Source organism: Harpia harpyja, chromosome 11 (genome assembly GCF_026419915.1).
Source record: "Harpia harpyja isolate bHarHar1 chromosome 11, bHarHar1 primary haplotype, whole genome shotgun sequence".
In the NCBI taxonomy this organism is placed as follows: Eukaryota; Metazoa; Chordata; class Aves; order Accipitriformes; family Accipitridae; genus Harpia; species Harpia harpyja.
The window spans coordinates 29,909,394-29,936,956 of record NC_068950.1 but is presented as its reverse complement, the minus strand read 5'-3'; the positions used below and the strand labels follow the sequence as shown (position 1 = coordinate 29,936,956).

The following is a 27,563-nucleotide window of genomic DNA, read 5'->3' as shown; positions in this document are numbered from 1 at the left end:
AGAGAGAGAGAGACTCTGGTTTTAAAAAACACTGCTTAACATATATATTCATATAATGATGCTCATACATGATGTTCAGAATTAAAATATTTACCAAGAAACATGGGTTGCTTTACAGTATTGAGAAGAATTTGTCTTTGTAGACAAGGAGAAGATATAAAGGTTCATGCTGAATTTGTTGCCCTGCTATTTTCATATCTATTCTAGGTGACTGCCAGCATTTTGTTATCAGGGTTGTTAGTTACAGTTTTGTTTGGAGTCCTACTGAAAGTATGCTTTTTCTTATTGGTATTCCTTGAGGTGGTTGCTTTAAGTAGAACAAAATTTGTACCCAGGATATCAGCTTGTCTTTTTTTTCTTAGGGTGAGTATATACATACCCATTTTTCCTTAGAGGAAGGAAGGAAGAGAAACTTCATGTTTCAACATGAATGGCTATGAGGCTGCAGGTTTTCCAGCAAAGTATAAAGCTTTGATCTTCTAGCTGAAGTTGTTGTAATTAAGGAGTAAGATAAACTGATTTTAGGTTAGATTTATAAATCTTTTCTGTGTAGGCTGTGTAGAGTGTTAGGAAGGAACTCAGTGAGCTACATCCAAGTGAATGCGTGTGAAGGAAGCATAAGAGAAGGTGGAAACAAATTTGGTATCCTGTATTTGCTTTTGGACCATTTGCCAAGTCTGCTTTGTTAATTTTGTGAAATAACAGATTGATGAACTATATACAATTTTAAATGCTACAGTCTCGGTGGAGGGTGGTGATGAACATTAATGAGGTGCTTTTAATAAAGACTGTTCCTTAATCTAGTGGTGTAGCTTTTCAGTTATGAGAGTATGCTGCTCTGTTCCTACAGTTCATGAGTTGGGTTATCCTACACAAAATGAGGAGATAAGATACCTTCCGAGCTTGACATCCATATGGTATATTTTTACTGGGTTTGGAATACTGTGCTCCATAGGGGCTGGTGCTGCACACAGACTAGTCCAATTAATGGTGGACATAATTTAGAGTTACTAAAGCAGCCATCATTAATGGAGTATGGACTACTGTTGTATTTAATCTGCTCTTAATTAGCTCATGGGCAGAGGTCTTAACATATACCTGAAGATAATAAGGAGGGTGCAGAGATGTATTTAATCCAGTAATTGTGACCAGTGAATCTCCAGAAAAAACAAAAAGTGAGCAGGTTATAAACTGTTAGCAAAATCAGATGACTAATGAGTCTTTTAGTGCTGCTTTTGTTTTTAACTAGGGAAAGAGCAGCATGATTTGATTTAGTTCAAATAATTTCCTTCATGATTGCCTCCTGCCTGTTTCCTCCTTCTCTTTCTACCCATCTTTCCATATGTGCGTTTTAGCCCTGCAACATCCTTAGCACCTTGTTAGGTTCAGAATTGGATCATTAAGGACCAAAGTAATAAGTTCCCATTTTGATGTGTTTTCCAGGACTTGTCTATTCATTCTGCCCTCTGAAAAGTTTTTAAGAAACTGTATTCAGTGTGCCAAAGTAGTATTTTACTTTGGTGGATATAGTAGGGGTTGCATAGATTTAAGGCGTACGTGAAAAGGTAATTCAAATGTAGATTTCAAACTGAGTAGAACTTATAATCACATTCAACATGGAGTCCCAAAAGCCATTAATCTTCAGAATTGGGCTGTGTTTGACATCCTGAATGCCCAACAAACCCTCCAGAAACCGTGCAGAGTTGCCTGAGCATTGTTAACCTTTCATAACTTTTCAGAAAAATTAGGTACCAGCAGCATTTTCAAAAAATAAAATAATACATTGTTTGCCTTATTTGGCCGATAAATCTGTTGATATTTTCTTCTGAAAGTGCCATCTTTACAGAGGCAAAGGAATGGAAATGTCAAAGTAGGTTACCTAATAATACATAAGCAGTCCTTTTCACTTCAGGTAAGTATTCATTTAGGCTTTCATTTCTGTGTAATTTAAGTATTGGGGTTTTTTTCTATCATATACAAAAGGTGAGGAGAGGGCTCAGTAATTGCAATTACAAAGTTCATTATTTTGATATTTCACTTAAATGGGATGCCATGTGTTTCCTTCCAACCCTCCACCCCCCCAAAGATTGGAGGAAGGTGGATCTTACAGCGGAAATAAGCTTAAAAATTCGCCTGATGTATTGTAACTGGTACCTCATTTTGGCAGTTTTCTTGGGTAGAGTTTAAATTCAGAGAAATTGGAAGAAAACCAGAATCTTCCCACATGCCACGTGACTCCCAGAAATAACAACTCTGTATTGAAGTTGTTAGGAAAAGTTATGAGCATCTGAGACCAGCTCTAAGTGAAACATGTTTGTTCTTCCAGGAGGAAGAAAAGAAGTCTCTGGCTAGTTAAAAAATTTTAGGCATTTTTATCAAAATTAAGTTAATAAATTCAAGAGAGAATGTGTCTTCCAGCTCTGCCAAATTAGAGCAATTTTTGCTTCCCAGAAATTAGAAGGGCCCACATGATGCTGCTATAAGGTAGACTTTATGTATTCGGAATAAGCACATTCAAACCTTTTTTTTTTTTTTTGGTAGTAATCATGGATAGGATGACCATATCAGTGCAAGATTAAGGTCAACACTCCCAGTTATTAGCAGGAACCCCCCAAATGGTAAAGCCTGTGTAGGCAAATTGTCTGTTTTCCCTGCGTGCAATTCGCAGTAGAGGTGTGTGGTAAAGCTGTCAGATATTTCAGACATGCAGATTTCTGCAACTGCAGACTTTTTGGCAGAGAGATCTCATTTAAGGATTAAAATATTTGGACATTTGTCATTTGTCACAATTCTCAAATTCTGACCTGTGTAGGTTTTCTGTGTGTTGTTTGGGGTGGGTTTTCTTTGCAAGAGTCCTGCTGATTAGGACAAATCAAAAGAAATACCAGTGGCATCTCTCAAAAACAAACACAAAACCTGTCTTTGAGCAGTAACTTCGTTTTCTTGGCTTGCTTTCATACATACGGTCATCACATAGTAAGCCTGAGCAATTTATAGTTAATCTGTGGAAGGCCAGAGCAAGACTCTCAAAGCTCTTTGGTTGGGAATTGTTAGCTCTTGGGTCTGTGACAGACATTTCTTACCGGGTAGGTCTCTTGGCTTCTGAGACTAAGGTGAGAATGCAGTTAGAAGTGTGTAAATGTTGAGATGACTTACATTGTCATGAACTTTTCCTTTCTGTAAATATCAGAAACAGAAACTAGTGGAAAGAAAATTGGAGAGTGAACTTTCATAGTTAATATTGTTCAGTATCAAATGCATTGGACCTATGTTGCAAAAAATTTCTTTACCTATTAAAGTGTTCGTTAGCTCAGTAGGCAAAGAGAAAGATAACTGCATGGTAAAATTGTGCTTGAATACGAGTTTGGATAACAGCGGTATAGAAAAGTCTTGCAATATCCTTGTTGAGGAGAATATGGGGTTGACTGTCAGTGCTTTGAGGTGACCTACTGCAAGAAGCTGCTTTTAGTGGCACTTCACAGCATGAAATGACAGTGTTTTTCAGATGCATTTTTAATTATTGTTTGCTCCTATTTCTGTTTAAAGCAAATGAAAGATAAATACAATTACGACTAATGGATGTTCTTGTATCTAATTAAAAAATAACTTCAAGAATATTTGTAGTTGGTTTACCTGTCAGTTAAAAGTTTGTTACATTTAAGAAAAGAAATATTTGAAAATCAATTTAAATATTGTTGAACTGTGGAAAAGTTCATTCTTTGTGCAGTCGAATAGAGTGAGCTATAATGGAGCTAGACAGAAAGAAAGAAAATTATTAGAAAGAAAATCTTTGATTTTTAAACAAAATGCAGAATTGCCAGCCTTCTTGGAATAAAGATGTTATGTATTATCAAGTACTGATTTTGCACTAAAGCAAAATTTGTATGTTCAGCACAGCTTGTAACTTAATCCCTGTAAGCTGGTGAAGGACATCACTAGTTTCTTTTGATCTTACTAAAAAAAAATCTTTGATCATTTTGCTTTGAGAGTGAAAACGCCATTGCAAGGTTGTGGCTGCTTGAGGATACAATATTAAGGAATTGTATCTTTTCTTTGCTGTCACTCATACTGCATGCTGAGCTGACATGCCATGTGAATTGTTTGATTTTTGTTCAGAGAATTACGAGTAATGGTGTATTTTATCCATACTTGCTTCTAAAGCTTTTCTCAGAATTCTGTGTTGTGATTAAAGACATTGATATAGCAACTTTTAGCATTTTGTTTTATGAATTCTTAATTATTATTCTTAAAATTGTTTTTACTTGCATTAATAAGTATCAAGTGAAACAGCATCTTGGCAAGTTTACATTAAGGTAAAGAAAGAAAAGAAACAGCTATGCATTTACTCGTGTAATGTTTCTAGCCTGCAGAGTGCTTTCTGCTTTCCTGTGCTTTAAACAAATACTTGAATAAACTAAATATATATTTGTAGTCATGTATTTCTCTCAGTCTTAGTAAGTGTAAGAGTGAAAGATAGATCTTCTGACCATTCTGCCTACTGACAATTGCATCTGGCAATAAAAAGTTTTCTCAGTTTCAAGATAGCTGCCTGAGCTTTAGTTTTTTGGCCTTTATTGTAAAGTAACACTTGGGAATGCCCAAGGATACTATGGACTGGGAAGTAAAGTGCCTGTTTGCTTACTGGTAGCTGGAAAACACATTTCATAAGTAGCAGAAGGGGAAAGCTTCATTTTAAGTATTATTTTTTTTAACTTGTAAATTATTTCTGTTATATCCAAATGCAAATATTATTTAAGAATATATCCGGACTGCTAATAAATAAATTCACTTTACATGAAACAAACTGGATATAAATTATAATTTTATAAATTAAAACCCATCACGGATAGGGAAAAAATTAAGATCTGTGCCCTTAACTGCTACCTCACTAAGAAAAATACCCAGTAATTAGAAAGTTGGTGTGTGAATTATTTCCCCTCTAAAAAATCTGAGATATTTAGTTGTGTTTATACAACACATTACAGATGAATGACTGTGAGTACTTTTAAAACTTACTGTTTGGTATTACAGTTTTCGTACCTCACACTTTGTTTGGTCTTAAGCTAGCAGATGGCATTTGTTACTCCATTTAAGTGCAGGCATAACGTAAATTCTGTACACCCATTGTAATTAGCTTCAGTATATAGAGAAATCCTGTTGTTTGAGGTGTACTTCTGATGCCTCTGTATTAATGCAAGTTCCTGTAACTAGGATACTGCTTACTTAGCACAATGTGTATTAGGAGCATTTAACAAACTTTGAAATATCCTCTTACACATTCTATAGCCTCTTGTCTTGGGGCCAGCAGCATCCCCTCTGCTTTTCAGGGATTTATTGCTGATTTTCCACTCTAGCTGCTGTGGAGGATAGTGCTAGTTCTATACTAATTCAGTCTTTGCCCTGTTTTGCAGAGTATCCGAAGCTGAGCAGGCTGGTAGGAGGGGAGGGTGCAGGACACTCCAGGGCAGTCTGTAGGCCAGCGGTAAGGCGCAGGAACACAGGGTCTCTTTCGGACACAAGTAGAGGCGCGCGCATCTCTGCATCACATGACCAAATGTTTTGTACTTTAGACCATGCTTTATGAAAGCCACTACTGTATTCTGATTTGCACTTTTCCATCCTATGAAGAAGCACTATCCCTTCTGATGAAGTAACTTTGGGTTTGCTTGCTTTCTTATTTGGATATTTTCCTAATTGAACCTAAATGTCGTATAATGGGGGAACACTCCAGTTTTGGAGGAAAACAAAAGCATTAATTGAAAATATTTAGCTCAAAGTGGAGTCAGTTGTTTTTGTTTTGTTTTGTTTTCCTCTAGAGAAATGTGCTGCTGATTTAAAATGCAGACAGGCTTCCTGAAAGAGGTACTAAAATTATTCTAGTTACTCTAGTATTTATCATTCTGGTCTTTTACCATACAATACACAATCTGATAGTAGGGTGTAGCTACTCCTATAGTGAAGAATTTTTATCTACAAGACTTTAGTTTTGGTAAGCATTTTACTACTGTCCCTTCTCTCACTTCCTCCCATTATCCCATATCAAGAATTAGCTCTAAGTGTGACCCCAGATCTCTCAGGTTTAATTATCATTTGTTATGTGAGGCACTCTTGACTCAGGACACAAAATGCTTGATTTGTCCTGAGCTGCGGTTTTCAAACATAAATGTGCCTCTTATGGGGCAGTTCCGTAGTATAACTAAGTGGCTAAATTGATTCTTGAAAAAGTAGAGCTCATCAGCCTGAAGCTTTCTGTAGCCAAGATCACCTCCACAGCAGCTGCTTACCTGCAGGAGCCTTTAACTGGTCGTGTGAGAGGGAGAGATCTTCAGCATCATTGTTCTGATGGGAGGTGGGCCAGAATTCAAGCAGGTAGCTTCTCCTTCAACACAGTCAGATATTGAGCAAAATGTCCAAGTTCTTAGTGTGTTTCTTCTAATTCAGGAACTTCATCTTACTCATTTTGATGGAGAACCCATTAATGCTCATTATTAATCAACAGTATATTTTGTTGTAAATGAAGTGGACCAAAACCTTTGTCTGCTGTTAGTTTTTTCAGAGGGACAGAGTTACTGAGGTCATATGCTAAATTTCTTCAAAATTGAGCCTTGGATTTTAATTTAAATAAGTCCATACACTTCCCTGGTTTTTGTTGTACAAAATTTCTCATTGTATGTGAAACTATCTTAAATAGTGCTATGAAGTAATTATGGAGTGTTATTTGAGTAGCTTATCATCTGAAAGGGCACAGACCAAGCAGATTTCTACAAGTACTTTCAGAAGATTTCTTGTACTTATGTGAAAGCAGGTATTTCAAAGATGGATCTTCACTAAACTTTATTTTATTATGGAGCTATTGTGTAATCTTCATTCACGTTCCGAAAACCTCTATCTTGCAATGTGACAGTCAGTCCAGACCGTAAGCACCAGCAAGCACATCATCTTGAAGGAAGCTGTAAGAAAAGCAAGGAGGAAGGAGCATGTTAGAAAGGAGAGGAATCCAGTTCTCTTTGGCGAGTTGGACAGTTTTATGGAAGATTTGGCTTGTAATGAAAGACTTCTCTGTCCCCTTCTTCTCAACACTAGATTTGGGACTATGACTACAAGCTATTTGACTTCAAAATAACTAGGTATGTGTTGATAGAAATGAGGAAACTTGATCTGCTGCCATGGTATGTGTACATGGAAAATCACATCATCTTTGATGAACTTGTCGAATTTTGACAAGAAAACTGACGGGAAACATGAGAGCTTTTAGCTTGCGTATGAAAAATCAGATGCTGAATACAAGGAGGGTCTGACTTTTTTCTGTTTTTTTCTTCTCTACATTCTTAGTTGTTTTTTTTTTTTTATTCCTTTTGTATTATCATGGATAAAAATTAAACAATGCTGTTGGACCATGTGAGCCTTAATTTATGCTTCCTGATGACAGATGAAGGTATTAGATGTCTGCTGCAATTAAGCTTGTGTACAGTAGATGCCAGTAGAGGTCTACTGAGTCAAAATAGAAATATGACCAGCATTTCCATAGCAACAACTTCCTCTTGGCAGTCCTATTTATAGAAGTGCTGCAGTCCCAGCCTTAGTACTGCTCTCAGAAGGGCTCAGTAGTAAGGGTTAACCTTTTTAGAAAAAATGTACACATAAAGGTACACTAAGACTGCATGGGTTTACTTTCTTGTGTTTTATAAAACAGTGAAATTATTGGTTGTGTTTATTTTATTTATAACATTTTGAAAAATCTTTGTTTCAAAATGGAAAGCCATTAAATCTGTAAGATAGGAGCAAATACTGCTCTTCCTTCCGTGTGTTTAAAAAGAAATGCAAGCTAGGGGCATAGTGCTGGACATATAGTGAAAATGAAAATATATCTGCTTTTTCAAGAAGCCTTTTTCTGCCTCTATTTCTACCCATAATTCTTTGAAATATGCATGCCTGGCAAGACTCAAAATGGATTGTGTTTAATTACGTCATTTCTGATGAAAACGTTTGTTGTTTTTTTTTTAGTTATGAAATCGCTATCTCTATACTTTGTTTTACATCCTTTTCTCTCAAGTTTTATAAAACAACTAGAAAAAGACCATACATATTTCCTTAGGCTTATAGCACAGAACACTTTAGGTTCTTTAGCATATAAATGCTTATAAACTTTTGTATTTTCTAATTCACAATTAGACAAATTATTTTCTTTTTCTTAAATGTGTTGGCTGCATCTTTCAACTTATAAATATTTTATTGGTCAATATGAGACCTAAATTCAGCAAGATCCTTAAGCTTTTAAAAGTGGAGGAACTCTCACTAACACTTTGTATCAAATTATTGCTCACTCCTTTTGTAATAAATAATAAATACTAAAGTTGGACTTTCATTGTTGAAATAACTGATGCATAAAGGAAAAGACGTGCTTTATCAAGCCATCAATTTTTAAAGCAAATAAATAAACTGTCTTTAACCTCCAGAAAAAAAGTTCTTTATTATTCATTTATAAGGTTTCTTTCAGTTATTTTTCCATAGATTACAAACAAAATAAATATGGAGAAAATGTTGCGGTATGTCTTTTTTACTTGTGAATGAAGGCCAGTGCTGAAAAGGAGAAATACTAATTTTAAATATTTAAATAAGAAGATAGAAAAGAATATTTTTATTTAGCCCTTGAAGAGAGGTAGAAAACGTGTAAACAGTTAGATTAAGACTCAGCTTTGTAGGTAACCAGGAAAATAGTATGTTTCAAGATTTGGAACTAGGACATAAATTTTAGTCACATGGAGGTGATCTGAAATTTATTTTGCATCATGGATCCATTTTTCAAGGTCCTGTCAAGGAATACAGTTAATTGTCTTAAAAACTCCTGTATGGTTTTGATTGCAAGATATTCATGGTTAACCTTCATTAAACACTAGAGAAGACACTCCCAGTTTTGACAGTATGAGGGAATTTCAGTTCTGTATATGAAACTAAGAAGTATGGCATTAGATCCTAGAAGTAAAAAAAAAAAATACAGTTCAAAGATACATAGGTATGATGTAGTTCTTAATGTTTTTCTGGTTTGTACTTTAAAATTCAGGAATTTCCTGGTAACTTTACTTGGGGAACATTTTAAATATTTTACAGTTATAATGTATGCATTTTTCTGTATTCAATTGAAGAAGGACTGTACAAATCGTGCCATTACTCAGCCATCTACGCTCTTCAAGGAAAGGAGGGTGCTATCTTTCTTAATCCTTAATTTTTAAGGCTTGACTGGTAGGGTAGAATTGTGTCTTAGAAATTGAGATATGATATTTTAGCAGAGATTATTAAAAAGAAATTGTCCACGTAGCTACCTTATTCCTGATTCTTTTTCAGCAAGCTGAAAGAGTCTGTGGCTAGGTTATAGTGCTGTGTGTTGTTACCTATGGTTGAGAGAGATACACTGGGCGTCAGCCACTGGGAAGTGCACACAAAGTTATTGGTTGGCCATGAGGAAAAGGGTTTTGTTGCCTTTATTAGATTAGAGAACCACAATATTGGCCTTTTTCTATGGCTATCATCATTATGTTGTTTTTTATAAATTTGTGGGAGAGTACCTTAAAAATTTTTACTGAAATATTGTTTATCAAAATACTGTAACTTACACGTCATGTTCACATTCATAGCTGAATCTCTTACCCACCTCTTTGGGTTTTTTAATCTGTTTTAAAATATTGCCAAGATTTAGTGGCTAGAATTTAGTGAAAATAAAATTTCTGCCTAAAGGAAATTCTTAACATTTCAGCGTTGACTTTGGCTGCAAGGAGCAGCTGGAGCTTTGTTATCTCTTGTAGAACAGAAATTTTAGAAACCAGTTAGAAACACTGAAGTAACTCTCTTACATTTTTCTGTGTTACTAACACTTTCCTTAAATTGTATGCCTGGCTGGTTTGAACTGAGTTTGTCTGGGAGTGCTTGGGAAGAGATGGAGCTCTGCAGGCAAATGGAACCACCACGCCGGCACTGGGCCCCTGCCCTGATGTTGCTCAGTCAGGCACCAGGGTTGTCAGCTCCCTGGCATACACCAGGTAGCACACACAATGTGTAGCCTGGGCAGCTGGGGTTTATTTTGCAATAAATATGAACAAAGAGGGGATTTTCAACACTGCCCGGCTGGAGAAACTAATAGGAGACCTGGATGGCAACTGACTAGTCTCAATTGTTTCAAACATTGTTTTTTAAATAACTGACCTGAAGTAGGCTGTTTTTTTGTAACAGAAAGGTTTCCTAGGCCACAGAGACTGTCTGTAGAGTAAAAGTTATTCAAAGTTAAATGCATCCTAATCAGGCCTGATATTGTATGGGTCATACCTGTGCACAGAGGTTGCCATACACCTGATCTGACTTTTGTAGCATTGAGTGGGTAGAACATCTGGATGTTCATGGTCTGGCTGGAGCACAGCCAGCTATTGCTCTTTTGGGAGGGCATACGAGCTTAACCACAAGCACTGCACAGCTTTAGATCAAAGCTGGCTCAGGTTCTTCTTCCAGCTCGGAGCATGAGTAAGATGACCTCAAGTCTGTTTGCACATGTCTGTATAAGCATTTAATTGTATTTAAAGATTTACAAACTGTTCTAAGGAAAAGCAGTACTGGCTAGCAAGTGGAAATCCTACGACAAGCAGAGCCACAGAATTTTGCCCTTGATAAAGTACCATCCATTGCTGATTAATGAGTTTTTGGGCAGTAAAATACTATGTCGGAGCTTGTGGATTCTGCGCTTCATATATAACATATAAAATACTTGGTGTGGATAAATTAATGTTGCATAGATTTGGAAGATTAGTATGTCAGTAAGATGAGAGATTAAATAAAAGTGAATAGGAGGTTCCACCTTTAAAAATTGTGGACTTCATTTGAAGAAATTGAAGTCCATGTGGGATGTGGACTTAGTATTTTGTGTTATCATTAGGCAATGACAATCAATGCCAAAAATTTCCTGGATTAGGAAAGCATATTACTATCTGTGTAAAAATACGACCAGTACTTTATTTTCATGTTTTGCATGTGGAGAAGAACTTCTGTAACAGTGTTCGCTGGCAGTAGTTTGTAAAATTCTGGCAAATCCAGGTTTTCTCTTAGGATATCTTCTAACAATCCCTTTTTGATAACCTGTTTTCACTTAAACCAGTTCACTTCAGTGATCTCAGAGGATGGATGTTTCTGCTTCCTATTTTTGGCACCTAATTCAAGCGTCCAGGTTAGTCACTTGCGTGCATTCAGAGCTCTGGATTTTGGTGGGCAGAGTTGCTCTCTGACAGTTCCCACGTCTCTCCATTGACTCTGGCAGGTTGGCAGACTCTAACTTACGTAATGTGAAGTGATGTGATGTGTATTTTGTAAATTACCGTCTTTCAGATCAGGGAAATGAAGTGGTTTAGTTGAAGACTTGTGTGAAAGATAAGACAACAGTATTGTAAAGGCTCAGAACCATGGTAGAGGAGAGAGACAAGACAAGCACACCATCATACCAGGTGGCTTTGTTTACTGGAGAAAACAGTCAAGGTCAGAGAAAATAATAGTCTCTTGGAAGGATTCCCTGGATGCCCAGACACTTGCGGTGAGCTACAGGGGAGCATGGCTGTTCAATTCCAGAGGGGCTCTTCCAGCCCTGGAAAGATCACCAGGCAGGGAAATAAGCATCTTGTTCTTGTCTAAGTATTTCTTATACTGCTGTATGGAAGGTGGCATAGCATTACTCTATCATAAAGTGTTTGGTTATATATGGCACATAATATATCCCCTGTGCCTATTTGTGACCCCTGATAAGGCAAACGGATCCCCATGGTCTTCACTAGCTCTTGTTTCTGGCAGCAGAGCCTTGAACCGATGGAAGTTAGCACTGGTCTTGCAGCAAAGCAGGTGAAAGGCTGGAAGGTGTAAGGTGGAAAAGGACCTGTAATGGGCTGGCATGCAGGGAAGGTTGCAGCACCTGACCCTGACCGGGGAGAGCAGCCTGGTCACCAACAAGACAGCAGGTTCTCATCTAGCTTTGCAAACTGGTGTGTAAAATGTAAGCGTTTAGTCAGTTGGTTCCAAATTTCGAACAGGTACTGGAGAAAGAAATTACGTTTCCAGAGTATATCTGGAGCCTGAAAGCAAAGGGCGTTTCTGTGCTTTGCATAGAGTCTAGAAATATAAACCATTGTGTTGGCTGAGGCCAATTACACTAAGTCTAGAAGTGCCTGTTAGGAGCAATGTAGCCAAATCTGTAAAGTCTGTCCCTCGGCACTTTTGTTGTTTTATCGTTATCACAGGTGATTTGTCATCATGCGGGTTTTTTTCTGAAGCAGTTATGAAGAATAAGAGCTGTTATGAAATAGTTATGTAATGTCCAAGGATGGATATCTGCTGACATTTGAAAACTATTCAGTGAGAAGTATGGTGGTGAAAAATGAGAGGTATGTCTTTAACACCTGTTGACTGCAAGACAGGAGACAGATTGTGGAAAAGTTATTTCAGTCTTTCTTAAGAATAGCCTCAATTTTTAAGCTGCCACATCTTATATGTGCAGATGATATACCTGGAAACCTGCCTAATGTATGTGTTTCCATTTTCACAAAATGAATATTTAGTATTACCCATTGTAAGCATGCAAAATTACATAATTTGGAAATTAATATAATTTAATGTTAAATACAGCTTTTAATTTGTTTTCCTTATGTTTTGCACCATTAAAAATTATGCTTTCTAGACTTACTCTACAGTTGAAAATACCCTAATTTCTTGTGGGTGAAAAAACTTCTTATGCAATTCCAGGAGACTTGCATGCAAAGCTTTTACATAAGCAACGTTGAGAGCTGGTGACCGTGACTTTGTGACTCTCCTTCCAGCTGCCTTTGGGGCTGAGAGAGTGAGCACGCTGCTAGATAAGGATCTGCCAGCGCTGGTTGTTTTGGTACTTTATTCCTGAAAAAATTAAATGCATTTGGTTCATTCTTGGATTAAGTAGAACCCAGTTTAGATAAGTATAATGCAGTTGTGTTTGTGTGTACGTTAGAATTCAACTTTTTCAATCTGATTTTTCTCAAAGGAGGAAAAGAATACTTTTTTTTTCCCCCACCCAATAATAAAATAATAGTTTATTCAGTAGTTTCTGCAAGTAACCTCCTTGCTTAGAAAGTTGTTCAATTGAAAACATGAGATTACTAATGATTAGGTTACAGCTGGTTATGTTTGCTATGGTGATGGTAGTACTCCATCTTAGTAACAGGGGAAGAACTGCAGAATAGTCACTTTTCTTTTTTCACGCATGGTTGTGGTAAATTAAAAAAAATATATCTGCCTTCTGATCTTTACTTCTGAACAAGTTGTTTATAGTATTTTAACATAAAATTTATATTCAAGTATAAAATGTGATGCATTAAAAAGCTGTGAAAACACATGCTAGAGCAATAATTGCATATTTTTAAAAATCCCCACTTTTCAATTGACATGAAAAGAGACTTTTAGCAGTATAAACCAGTACATTATAGAGCTTTTCTTAACAGGAAGTAGAAGAGAGTAGTGGTTAGAAAACACTGCATACAGGAAGCTTGACACATGCATAGCTTTTAGTGGCTCTGGGTTGTCCAGCTCCCTTTAGATATTTTCTCTTTTGCTTTTGTAAAAGTCGCCAGTGTGTATAGATGGCAGCTCAGAAGGAGGTACCTTGTAACCAGTGCACAGGGACAGCCACAGCACTGCAGAGACTGGAAGGTTTTGCTAATCGCCTTTTCCATAGACATTCAAAGAGTGGTGCGCATGAACAGAGAGCGGCTCTGGAAAATGAGAGCCAACATTGCTCTGAACTTGCTGTCCTATGGGACAAATCAAGTAAGTAGGGGTTTTTCTTTGTTTTATAGATATTCGCTCTTTAGTTTGCCTAGTAAGTGAAGAACTTGCATGTTTGTAATCAATATGAACACTGATCTGTGATACGCTCCTGGGGCAGTTTTACAATTCCTTACCTAAAGGTATTAATTTGAAGAATAGCATATTGCACCAGGCAGGGGGAGATGGGGGGCTGGTTCATGGACTGGTGGCTGGCAGGAAAATTCATCCCACATCCCTTCTTTTCTCTTAAAGCACAGTTGACCCTAATTTTTACTTCTAAATTACTTCCTTTATTTTCAGATTAAATGAGCTAGTTCAGCAAAAATAGAAAACTCAATAAAGATTGTAATGTTTAAACTTTGGAACAGGCAAACATTGCTGCACAGATGAAACTTCTAATTACAGGGCTTTTTATCATTCATCGTTTTATTTTAGGGATATATATATCAGAACGCTCTATACAGTGGTAAACAATATAAAATTGTGTTTGGTTTTAACTGTTACATATTAATTTAGTGTGCAATGCTGACTATCATTAGCTTTAATTTCTTAATTAGTGAACAGCTTAAGGTATTATTTGTATGGATTAAAACTTCTCATGATTGCATTTTGGGTAGTAAAAGTGAGAGATTTAAAAAAATATCACTATCTAAATAAAATGAAGATCAAATGTCAATTTTTCCTTTTAAAGCCATGCATCATTTTGCAAAGCAGTTATTGTCTCTGTTGTTAAATACTCGCTTTAAAATGTTACAATATGGTAATTGATGATAATTTTGTTCCATGTTTCAGATTCATTGATAGATTTGAGATAGCACGATTTTTTCAGTTGAAAATAGGCCTTATTGGAAATGCTCAGCATCACAGTGTTACCATGAAGAAAATCAGTGTTGATACATCTCCCTGCTTGCAATTTAAAATATTATATGAGTAGGGAGTGAATCTGCTCTCAGAGGATAAGCAGTAAACATGGAAACAAAAAGGTGTTAATGCATTGACCTAAAATAGATCAAATCTAGGTCTCCCGAATGAGATGAGAAAGGATCGACTAGTTTTGTTGGGAAGATAAATGATGAAAGCGCATAAATTCTGAGCTTCCACTTCTCCAAAATGTTTTCAGCTTGGTAAAAATAGATGCATACTCGTGTTTATATAGAAGCTTTTTTATGTAAATAGCTATTTGAAAAAATAACACTGAAGCTTTTTTGTTTATATAACATGAAGAAAAAAATGGTATTGACCTACTGACTCTTAGAAATGGTGACCTGTTTGTATACAAGTTTCTACTATTTTTTCTCCCCTCTATTTAAGGCAGGCTTCCTCGTATGACATGCTTGATGAGGAAATGGACTGTCGTGTCTCTTGATGATAAACATGGTGAAAATGGCTGTTCCGCGAATGCTATTTTAAGGCATAATTAAGCATAGTGGTTGCATGCAGTTTTTCTGAGCCAGAGTTACTGAGCTGGTAGCTGAATGGTGGTTGATTGTGTAGCTTTGGTTTTGGGGTGAAATTCTGAATCTTTATCCTAAACCTCTACTCTCAATTTGTAGATTGTTTTTTAAAAATAATAAATAAAAATACTGTAGGTATACATGGACTAAGTCTACATTTCAGTATTCTCATTTCACTACCATTGTAGCCAAAGGAGTGACAGAGAAGATAAGGAATACAGTGGAGGGAGTATTTCTGTCTACTACTGACTCCTAATTATATCTTCAGAAAAATACATCATCTGTGAAAATTCTTTGTGAAAAATGAAAGAGAAACAGATTTGGTTTGGTTTGGTTTTACCTGAGAGTTCAATGTCATAGAATTGCATAGGGTCACTGAATTCAGGTTGTAGATTAATTTCACAGGAAATTTAATGAATAAGCAGTGTTTTAGAAACATACTGGTGTTTGTCTTGTAAGGCTGGTTGAATATTCTCAACTATTCTGCTCATATCACTGCAGCTTAGAAATGTTGGTGTAAGGTTTTAGGTGAAGCTAAATAGCAGACAGCATGAATTACTCTTGAAGTTCGAGGCAAAAGCACTATTTTTCATTCCTGAAAAAAGTTTGGAAAGTGTCTTCTCAATTTTTGTTGGTTTAGGTTTGAGGTAGAATCCATTTGAAAAGGAAGTTAATACATTTATACCTTCTGCTGTAATGAAATACTGTAACAGGTCTGTTTCTATGTATGTCCTTTTACAAGGAGTTATGCTGAAGCTATGGGTTTGCTGAAGGGGAAGGAGCTGTTGCTTGTCGGGTGGAATTTGTGTTGTCAGTTGTCTAGTGTTGTGGGTTTGAGTAATTTGCCATGTGGTCAATGGCCTTAGGGGTTTTTCAGTGGTTGATTTTGAAATTTAACATCTTTGTGTCATTATTTTGATATGTAAAACATACAGGTTTTTCTAACGTGCCTTGGATTCTTTGCTGATGCATGAAACAAATGCATGTGTTTTGTAAAGTCCTCAGAATTCAGTAGGACAGAGGTGGCTCAGGGCACCATGGGCCTTGGAATCTGTTTTAAAAAGCTGACTGAGCGCACCTGTGATTGTACAGCCTGAACTGGTAACCAGGTCGGTTGTGCTGCACAGCCAAAAGATGAAAGGGATGTGACGGTAGTCATCAGAATGATTGATGTATTTCATTCTTAGTTTAGATATCTTGACTGTGACCACTTGCAACTATATGGAACCTATGTTTTGATTTTTGTTTTGTTTTCTTAGTTGCTTGTTGCTCTTTGAAAGATTGAAATGGGAAAGGAGAATGAGGCTGCTGGTTTTGAATGTCGACACAGTAAGATCAGTGTGAATCTTTTATTCTTGAACTGATACAAATATTTTCCAAATCTGTGCATAATGAGAGAACGCATTAACAACTTGAATAACTGAAATGGTCAGGAGAGTCACCACTAGTACATCTTTCTGTCATCTTCATAGTCTCTAAATTGCAAATGGATGGGTGATGAATAGTTGAATATTATTTGGTCTCTTGATTCAAAATAATATCAGTATACTTTCAAATACCATGGAATGACTTACAGAGATTTAGCTGAATAATTACTATATATGTGTGTGTGTAGAGAAAAATACATATGAAATATGAAATAATGCACAGAGTACATTGTGTGAATTGATTAAAGCTTTAGAATAACTACTAGTTGGGTACAAGTCAACAGATAATTCTGGTCTACGGTTGCCATGGAAACAACCAGTGCTTGATATAATTGAGAACATCTTAAAACCTCCTGGTGTTTGCATGCTTTTTTCCCCCTGCCATTTTGAGTTGCTTTAGACATGAATAGGTAGCATTGGTTAGAACAGTAGTAGTTAATGAGCAAAACCAAATACCCGTGTCCTGAATATTGATTTTGGTTTACTACTGGTATCTTGGGCTTCATAGTTTTTTGCATCACGAGGAGCTCATAAGGAAGAGCAGCTTGCTGGATTCTGTGTGCTCTCTCTTTCCAGTTAGTGTATAAGTGTGTTTAGAGATTGAAGCACTGATTTGTTAGAGATTTAACATACTTCATCAACTGTTGGATTAATATTAGGAGCAATATGTTTCTGAAAACTAGCTTTTCAGCATGAATGGTAAGTCTTTTCTATTACCTTTGACACTATTTTTTTGTTCCATCTTCACAATCAGGAAAAATCTGTCAGGTTTCCCTTTCTTGTCTGCATAGCTGCATCGACTACTGATCTCTTTGTTTTTGTAATCGACTCACTGTGGGTGTCTATTAAAAATTACTAGTCTTAAAGATTTGCAGGTTTCGTTAAACATTTTGCTTTGCATAACTGGCATTTAGTATTTGAAATTTTATTTTAAAGCTTTCTTTTAGAAATAACTGTTATAAATCATTAAGTAAGACAGAATCTGATTTGGAAAATTTTATAATTGAATGATATACATGTCGGTTCACTTAATTTTCTGTGCCACTCATAATAAATTATTTTATGTGAATTGATAGAAATCAGAAAGGCCTTCTGAAATGATTGTAATTGTCACTTAAAAATTCTAAACCGGCTTTTGTTGTTTTGAATGAGCTTATTCTTCTATGTTTTTTATTCTTTCTAAATGATGGGGTAGCAGAATAGTTGAGGTCATTCATGGAAGTAGGGGAGGGGAGTCTCATTTGAAATGAGATACTGTAATAGGTCTAGTAAACTTATCAGGCAGGTATTTGCTTTCCAAAACCACTGTGACTACTTATTATAAGGTACTTTGAATTTAATGGAATTATGAAGTACTATATTCTTACTTGGAATGTTATTGAAAGTTATACCTAAATCTACGAACTCTGTACATTTATTTCCTTAGAAACAGATATCCTTTGAAAATTGTTTGCAAAAAACCCAAATATGTTAGTTTCTGAAATGATGCCTTTTTGTTTCAAGCAGATAGTCTGGAGCTTTGGAAAATGACTTGAGATCGTTAGAGATTGCTTGAAAAGAAAGAACAGTTAATCATGTATGTGGGGTTTGCGTGCATCTCTGTGTGGTTTTGCTTTGTCCTACAAATTTAAAGGACCATTTTTACGAAGGTTTCACTTTTGTACATGGCATGAGATAAAGAGTGGGAGGAGCCATCGCACTGCCTTATCTAATATCAGCTTATATATACTGAACTCACACAAATGCATCGAGGTCGTCTTCCCTGGAATGAAAAGCGTGGCTGTCATTTCCTTGGCGTACAAAGTACAATATACAAATGTCGAAACTGGTACAGTTATAATGAGACAAGGCTTCCAAACTTTGTACGTGCATTACGGAGATTTTACGTTACAGCGTCGTGGCCGTTGAAGTAAACCTAAACGCGGGCTGTCCCTGAAGGAGGTGGCCCAGCCTCCCTGGTGGGCCCCAGCCCCGCGGGGACGCTGGCGGGGGGACCCCGGCGGGGAGCTGGTGTGGGCCCGCAGGCCCACGGCCGGCCTGCGCTCGCGCCCCGGGGAGGCGGCGGCAGCCTGACCGCCGCCATCGGCCCCGCTCGGCCTCTCTGGGAAGCGAGGGTGAAACTACAGCCTCCCTGCGCTTCCTCGACCTCACGCCGCCGGCCGCCTTCGCCTGCGCGTGGAGAGGTCTCTCGCTGGGTCAGAAAGTCTCTGCTTTTCACCGGTTGCCAGGCTGGGTTTTCCATCACCGCCTTCTCTGTTTCTGTTCCAGTTAGGTTGTACTTACCACAGGAGTTAAGGTTTGTGGAAATCAGCTCTATGGATTTTGAATTTTGCTGCTTGGGTGGTTTATTGGGGGGGGGGTGGATTCTGTTATGATCGAGCCATTTTAAGGGAATGGATTTCTTACAAACTAGGTGAAAAAGAGGTTACGGGTGTTTTGTTTTGTCGGTTGTTTCGGGGTTTTGGTGGGGGAGTAGTGGTGGTGGTTGTTTTGTTTTCTTTTCTTTTCTTTTCCCTGGGGCTATATTCTGCAATTTGCATCTCTGGATTTCATTCATCTTGACATCCAGGCTCCCGATTCCATTAAAAATAGAAATAAAGAGCTGCAACTTTTACCAAGTGTCCGTTCCCAGTCAAAAAGATCTATAAATGGGAAGTCTAATTTTGCAAGTTAAAGGTGACTATCTCCTGCTCCATCAAGTGAGGATTAGATTAAGTCTTCACTGTAAACATTTCTCCATTTGAACCACTTCTGCTTTTCAGTGCACCTTGGTGGCTGTCTTCACTGCAACAGTGTTACATTATGCCCTGTCGGTGGATAAAATCAGATGCTCTCCTTGTGAAAGATTGCCAAGATGCAAGTGAAACCTCAATGAAAAAGTGATACATTTTCTTCAGCTGCAAATACAATTGGCTTTTTTTTTTTCCTTTTTTTTCCAAGAGAGCTTCAGTTATATGATTTTTTTTTTTTTTTTTTCTGGAAAGACTTGAAAGAAGGAAAACTGTGTTTCTATTTCTTTGGTTTAGGGTTTTTGTTTTGAAACACTGGAACATTCTTGAACAGATAAAACTGGAAGGCCAAGTAACTTTAATAGCCCTAGCTCCCAGTTCTGAAAGGTGCTACTCTGCTAGATCATCTCTTTCACTAGGAAAGGCTTAATACTGCCAAGTATCACCAAGTACATGATTCAGCTAGTACTTTCAAATACTGCAAATAGAGGTAATTGCTGATACAGACATGTACACTCGTAAGATAGTAGTTACCAAATGGGTGTGGAGACAAATGGAGCAGTATGAGGAAAGAGTGTGAGCAATGCTGATAGACTCTGCTGAATTATTGTCCAGCTTTTGTGTACATGAGATAATAGGAATGTTTCAGGAGTGAGGGTAGTGCAAATATCTTAGTTATGTGCATTGGGAACATCTTTTAAGAGCAAGGGACAGCAAGTAGTAACTAATAACTCCGACTGCTGAAAAGACTGTAGAAAATGGAAGGATGCCATGGAATTTCCAGGTGCCAGAACTATATATCTTCCTATATGCATCTCATGGGACTAATGGTTTCTTGCTTTCAAAAATTCCCCAATGTTATCTGTTAGCCCCTGACAGTGGACTAGGATCATTTCTTAGGTGTTGACCTGGGTTCATGTCTTGTTCTGATTCTTGTACGAAATACTTTAAAAAAGGCAACACAAGAGTTGCTGCATTGACATAGTTCTTAAAATGCAGTGTTCCATACAGTGAACAGTCCCTCAGCGTGCTTGGTTTGGGGTCTAAGCAAAAGATGAGTTTAATAAAATTGAGGTTTCTTCCAAATGAAAGGGTATTTGGTATGTTGTAATCTTGTATCTCTTTAACTGTGACTTACTCTAGTCCCTGTTACATTTCTTATGTATATTTTGTTGCAAAAAAGATTTTCTTCTTTCCTTGGTTTTTACTTTACATCTCAAATTGTTTATATAATTATTTGTTGCTGGTTCCTCTAAGAGTTGCTGCTGGTACTGCTGTTGCAAGCCAAAGATCACAACAGGAGTCTCCCAGCTTTAATTATTGAGGTTCTTACAGGCAGTTTTGTAACTTGAATAATGTTTTGGTGTTTTCCGTTATTCATTCTAGTTGCTGACAGACACCAGCCCATTAAGAATTCATGTGGTTTAATTTTTTTCATTTATATTTTTTACAGGATTTGCAACTCAATTCTGTGCACGTTTTATGCCTGCCTTTTATTGAAATAAGCACTGACTTTAACCAGTTTCTCTTTAAAGTCCCATTCTTTATCAGAATGGATAGTAAACACTCTTACCTACTTTTTGCCTGCCCTAATCCTGAGGCAAACAAAAACTTGTTGTTCACTGGATGTGTTGAATTGTGAAATGTGTTTATTTACATAAGACTTCCTTATTCAGGAAGTCAGTCTCTCTGCTATTTAAGGTTATAAATGAACTTCTCCTACTTGGCTAGTTACTGCAGGCAACCCTTTCCTGTAAATATTGAAAGTGTGTTCTGTGGGAGATATGTCAGTATAGCAATGTGTGAGAAGCTCAAATCTTGCAAAGAGATGAAGAGCTATTTTGCTGATTTACCCTGACAGCTGTGAAGATGTGTCTTACTGATCCCAGCACATGTATATGAGAATTTGTGTAGTTCTGTTAATGCAAGGGCTGGGACAAAGTAGCTTTGTGGGAAGTAGACTTAGACATGAGTGCAGTTAAACTAAGATTGGCATATCTACTATTATTTTGATGCCTTGTATGAAATAGTTGAAAAAAGAAAAAGCAACACAAGAGTTGCTCTTTTCAAGTAACTTGTAAAATGCATCTATACAGTGAACAACCCCTGCAGTTGTTTCATTTGGAGTATAAGGAAGAAATGAGTTTCGTAAAACGGGTTACTTCTAAAGAAAAGGGTATTTGTGCATGAGTATATCTAGTATTATGAGAGGCATTGCCTGCTTGCAGGCTATTTATTGGTCAGTCAATAAGCAGGTCAGATCAACTACCTGCAGATTTATGCTTACTGTTTCTGAGAATCCAACCATAAAACATACTCTGTGATAGCTGCCCAGTAATATATTATCCTTTTTAGTCACTGAACTTTTACAAAAAGGGAAGGTGGGGCAGTAATATGGAAAGTTGGTGCTAGCCAGTTAGCCAGTATCTTAACAGTGCAGAGGCTTAACTAGAGGAAAACTGCAGCAGGTGCTGTAAACATTTTGCTTGGTATGTGGTTTTGACTGTAAGAGGAAAATTTGATTATCTTGTATATTTGTTTTTAACTATTAGAATTTGCTAAAAACCTTTACTCAAGAATTTGATACAAGATATTTTATAGTAGTGCCCTAGAAAATTTTGTTCTTGGAACTCATTCTTAAAATGTATTCTTCTCCCCCCCACCCCCTGCCTCCATGGTAACCATGGAAATACATGCAATGCAGAAACAAGAGGTGTTTGAATTTTCACAATTTTTGCACAGTTTTCAATTTTCTTTGTAAAGTAATACTGTTACATTTCGCACAGGAAGGCGGTCTTTTACACTATATGTCCTGTGGTAGTTGCAACATTTTAGATTACTTGGCTGGACAAAGTTCAGCTATAACCACAGAGGGTGGTACTGCACAGATGAAGCTTAACTCCTAATTGCTCACAAAGCACATGGATGTATGATAATTGAGGATTTTACATGTTAAGATTTCTTCACGTAACCTTTTTTATATGAACTAATTTTATACGTAGGGAGTGTTAAGTACTGTATTTGAAAGTAATTTTATTAAAGTTATAATTTATTAATTTAAAATTTTAAGTTAATAGAATTAACTTACCTAATACATTAACTGCAAATTAATAACTTAAAATTAGATTTCTCAGAACTCTTTTCAGTAGTCCAATGCCATACTTTCATGGTCACATTACACTAGCACAAACTGGCACTCCTTCAGAAAATGAGCAGTTCTACTGCCCCACATATTTGCCCATTGCCACCCCACTTCTCCCTTCCCTCACCCCAGGAGAAGCATTCATGTGATGAAAAGAACTGGGAGCTGCTATGGATTAGAATTAGCTTCTCTTGTCCTCCCCTGCCTTCTGTCCATTACATTTAATCTGGCCTAATTCCCTGACCTGGCTTGGCAGTCAGCCACAAGGATGCTCTTGCTCTTTCAAGGAAGGTCATGATAGAGAGGCAGGGATGAGCGACTGTAGAAGAACAGGACTGGGGGGGGTATTTATACCAGCCCATACTGAACACTGAACTGCAGCCTAACCAACCAAACTGCTATTTCTTGGACTTTTAAGCCTCAAAGCATGTGGATTGTTGCAAGAAAGGAAGCAGATTTATGAATGTGTCATCTCTGGTAGTCTAGAATAATTCCCTTCAATGAACTCTTCAAGGGCAGGAAGAAGGTATGAGAGAGACTCCTTTCCTTAGGCCAAAGCTTAGTTTTAACATATTCCAGAACTAACTGGATGCCAGTTCTAACTGATTGATTGGTTTAGAGAACTGGAACAAAAAATCAACTCTTACCAATCAGCAAAAGGTTGCTAGTAATGCTTTAATTTGAAAGGAAAGTTTGGGCAAGAGAGGTGCCACCCTGAAGGACCAAAGTACCTGAAGGGATGGAATGGCTTTCGCCCACCAGCAATCTGCAGGAGACTTTAGGTCATGTCCCTTGTTTGGGTGTTCAGATGAAGCTATTCTGCTTGTCTGCACTGAGGAAGTCTTGTATATAATCAATAATTAAGGAGTTGAATAATAAATCCCAGCTTGGTTCATAGGTTTTGGTTGTTTGTTTTGGGGTTTTTGGCATTTATCTGTGTGTGTCTTGAGGGAGGAGTCACTTTTTTAATGAAGTATATTTGTTTATAAATTTTGATGAGCATTGGGTCTGGATTCTCTTTTAGATTAAGACAGCAGAGTTTTTATCTCACCTTGGTTTTGGTGGAAAATGATTGAATCAGGACATATATGCATGTACAACTCTGCTGAGCAGAGCTAGTACAAGACTTGATTGTGTTCGTGACTGAATAAATTTACTGATTGACATTATGCGTTTGGGAGTTTTTAAACAAAATTTCAGGGATTCATATTTTAAGTGACTCTGTTAGTTGGGTTTGGTCCTGTCTCCCCAGAGTGGTCTCTGTTATGTTGTACTTTTGGCATTAGCAGGGTTCACCACCTCTATTTGGACCAGTATTTTATTATTTCATAAAAACAGTAAGGGGGAAAGACTGAAAATTGGATTTGTAAATAAAATTGATTTTATTATCTGTAATAAAAATAGAAGAAGGAAGTCAGTCTGACTGTGGCAGTTGTGTGCACTAGGGTATCTACTGCTCACAATTCAACAAAGACAGGTATTATCTCTGATAGCTGAAAACCTGCCTCCTCTTTTGGTTTATCTAAATCTGTCACATCTCTTGTGCAGGCTGTTGCTGTCTAGCCAGCCAAGTAAAGAGGTGAACATTAAGTAAGACTTCAGCTTTAATTTACAGCTTAAAATTGTAGCCTGTAGCACTGAAAACTAAAATAAAAAAAAATAATTAAGAAGAAGAAAAGCTGGGCTCTTTACAGAGCTCTTAACTGTTGCACATTTGCTTTTATAAAACTGACAAAATACTGTCTAGCTCAAGACTTCAAAATCATGGACAGGATTAAAACAAGATTTTGTCTGTGTTCCAAATTGTGAGTAGTAAGGGATAAGAACAATTTGTATTTTACCATTGCTACACATCATAAATTAATTTCTGAATGTGCTCCCCCAAAAATCAGATTCTAGTGCTCTCTTTTAGTCTTTAGGCACTGCAGCTGTAATCGGTCTTAATTTCCTGTTCATCCTGTTCTTCTCCCTTTTTCTCCATGGTTTTTCCATGCCCTTCTCTTCTCCACTTCTTACCAGTCCTTCCCTGTATTCCATAGAAGTGTTTACAGTGTGCAGTTAAATTATTAGCGCTTCCATTTTAATAGCAAACTTTTGTATGCAGTTAATAATTCTCACATGACCATTCATTTACTAAGAAGTTTTAGGCTGTGTATCCCAGCAGACGGGCTCTTTCAGAACTGCTCTGTATGTTTGGGGTTTGGGGTTTTTTGTTTGGTTGGTTTTTTAACTGAAGGAAGGTTTTTATGCATTGCAGCTGGTACATTAGTTTGCTTTGCATCACCTGGTTGTATCATAATTAGTGTTTGTGCTGGTTTTGGCTGGGATAGAGTTAATTTCTTCATAGTAGGTGGTATGGGGCTGTGGTTTGGATTTGTGCTGGAAACAGTGTTGATAACCCAGGGATGTTTTAGTGACTGCTGAGCAGTGCTTGCACAGAGTCAAGGCCTTTTCTGCTTCTCACACTGCCTGTGAGGAGGCTGGGGGTGCACAAGAAGTTGGGAGGGGGACACAGCTGGGACAGCCGACCCCGACTGACCAAAGGGATATTCCAGACCATATGATGTCATGCCCAGCATATACAGCTGGGGGATGAAGGAGGAAGGGGGGGACGTTTGGAGTGATGGCGTTTGTCTTCCCAAGTAACCGTTATGCGTGATGGAGCCCTGCTTTCCTGGAGATGGCTGAACACCTGCCTGCCGATGGGAAGTGGTGAATGAATTCCTTGTTTTGCTTTGCTTGTGTGCGTGGCTTTTACTTTCCCTATTAAACTGTCTTTATCTCAGCCCACAAGTTTTCTCATTTTTGCTCTTCTGATTCTCTCCCCCATCCCACCATGGGGAAGTGAGCGAGCGGCTGTGTGGTGCTTAGTTGCCAGCTGGGGTTGAACCACGACAGTTTTTAAACAGAAATATAAGGTAAAAACCTTGCTCTCAAAGTAAAAAACTTGATAAATGAGATATTAAATTGATGCAGAGTTTATGAATCTAGCCTTAGTGACTTTGCAACTCTTAAGGCAGAAACAAGCAAAACCATAGCTGTTCAGTTTTTCACAAGAGGGCCAGTAGGTGTGTCTCACTGCAGTGTTAAGACAAGGTTGACTTGCCCTGTACCAGGCGTATATCACGTTGGACTTCTTTTTCCCCACCGTTTTCATATTGTGACAAACAAAGCATTTTGTTCTTGTCGATGGTCTGTTTCAATGATACCATTTTAGTTTGTGTTTTGAAGTCCTTCCCAGCTGTTAAAATGTTAACTGGTGCTCACACTACTTCCTCTGAGTGTATAATAATATCTAACACTTAGTTGTCTTCATTTTCAAACACTTGCCGGGGTAGAGAAATCTTCTTGTAAGCCTTGTGATACTATTCCTGCTAATCAAAAGAGAAATTTAAAGAAATTTAAGACAACAGTTAATGGTCTAAGAATGGGACTTAGAACTTGAATCGTACACTTACTCACTTGCTTCTGAAATGTGGTACGGTAACCACAGGATTCACTGAGGCATCTATATACATCTTGATAATGTTTAAGGCTATAAATATTGTTTTTATAAAAATGAAATGTACATATATATTTACCAGAATCTCTTCATACATATTCATTTTTCCCTTAAATGAAATTTGGAGATTTAATTAAATAGCCCATTTAATTCCAGACTTCAAGTGATTATATTACAGTTTTGGAACAAAAATTGAATTGTATTTTGATAAAGGGCATTTTAAATACCAAGCAGAGATTGGCATTTAGCGCAGCAGATGGGGGTTTGTAGTGGTGCCCAATGTTTAATCTTAATCAGTTTAGTTCTTGCTTTCTTGCCATGAATCCTATCCAAATACTTTTTTTTTTTCCTCCCCCTCCCCCCCCCCCCCCCCCCCCAAAAAAAAATCTGGCTTGCTGGCTTTTGTGGGAGATGTGCTTGAGAATAACAAATACAGTGCATGTGGGAGGTGGGAGAAAGGCAAAGTAATTCATGGTAACTCTTCAGGACTGCTCCATCTGTGACCCTTTTCCCTCTGCTGTCATTGCACCCCTGCAACTGAGAGGTCCTAACCCATTAAATTTTTTTCAGGGGCTTCCTTCTGATTCATTTGCCCTTAAACTGTGTTTTAGGCCAGAGTACTCTTTATAGTACTCATACCCTTCGTTAACAATTTTTTTTAATAAGACTGCTAACTTTTCATAAAAAAGTTAATCAATAAAAAAAAATACCATGCATTGTGTGAATATACTGGTAGATAACAATTTCCTGCTGTTTGAGAGTGGGCTCAGGGGTTTTTTCGTTTTGTGTGTGGTAGAGTTTTTTTCATTTGTTTGGGTTTTGGGTGGGTTTTTTTTTTTTTATACCTCCTTGTATGCCAGTATTACCTAGGAACCTCTGGATCTTGAGTTCTACTTCCCTTAGAAATCTCTTCCAGCAGACTTTCCTGCTTATCACCATGTTGCGTTGGTTCTGAGTACAGCTCTCCACAGGCCCAGTCTCCCCTTGATATGCAAGGGGATAGCTTATATTTTGTCCAGCTGTGTGTGCACCTGTAGCATTTCTTCTGACCAGGGTTTCAACTGAAGCAGGCAGAAGTTACAAAACTGCTTGAAGTCTTTCAGTGGGGACTCCTCGGCCATTACCCCATTTCTTACTACCTTTTTCTGAATCTCCCCAGATTTGCTACTATATGCTTTGGGTGTTTGCATTGCATAAAACTTGCTTCTCCTGCCAGTGATTGCTCTTGTTGGTCTCAAAGAGCTAGGTTTGCGCTGTGTGTTTGTGCCTACCTAATCCCTGGACCACTGTGCATCTTCTCCAGTTCCAGCTGGTGTCCTTCCTAATGCATCCAGTTGTTTTGACCCGCTGCTGTGGCCCTCACTGTGCCAGTGCTGTTAGTCATGCTTTGCTCTCTCCTTCCAGCACCTTCCTTTCTTGAGCAACAGCTTTTCCTCTTTTAGTTTCAGCCTCCTTCACTCCAACTTCTGCTGTACCAATGAAACTAGA

General features: G+C 37.6%; 1 protein-coding gene across 4 annotated transcripts in view; it reads left to right on the top strand.

Annotated features, from left to right (window-relative positions):
* PRKACB (protein kinase cAMP-activated catalytic subunit beta) overlaps positions 1-27,563 on the top strand; it is a 74,477-nt gene that overhangs the window by 23,743 nt on the left and 23,171 nt on the right. The window contains exon 1 of one of the 4 annotated variants that reach the window (XM_052800753.1): positions 13,569-13,821. The exons of 1 other annotated variant lie outside the window; for it this stretch is intronic. In XM_052800753.1, the coding sequence (XP_052656713.1) occupies positions 13,635-13,821 (187 nt within the window). In that variant the 5' untranslated portion in view covers positions 13,569-13,634. Of the gene's footprint in view, positions 1-13,568; positions 13,822-16,546; positions 16,614-17,127; positions 17,402-27,563 lie in introns of those variants that run through there. 2 more of the 4 variants (XM_052800754.1, XM_052800756.1) reach the window with 2 other exon arrangements.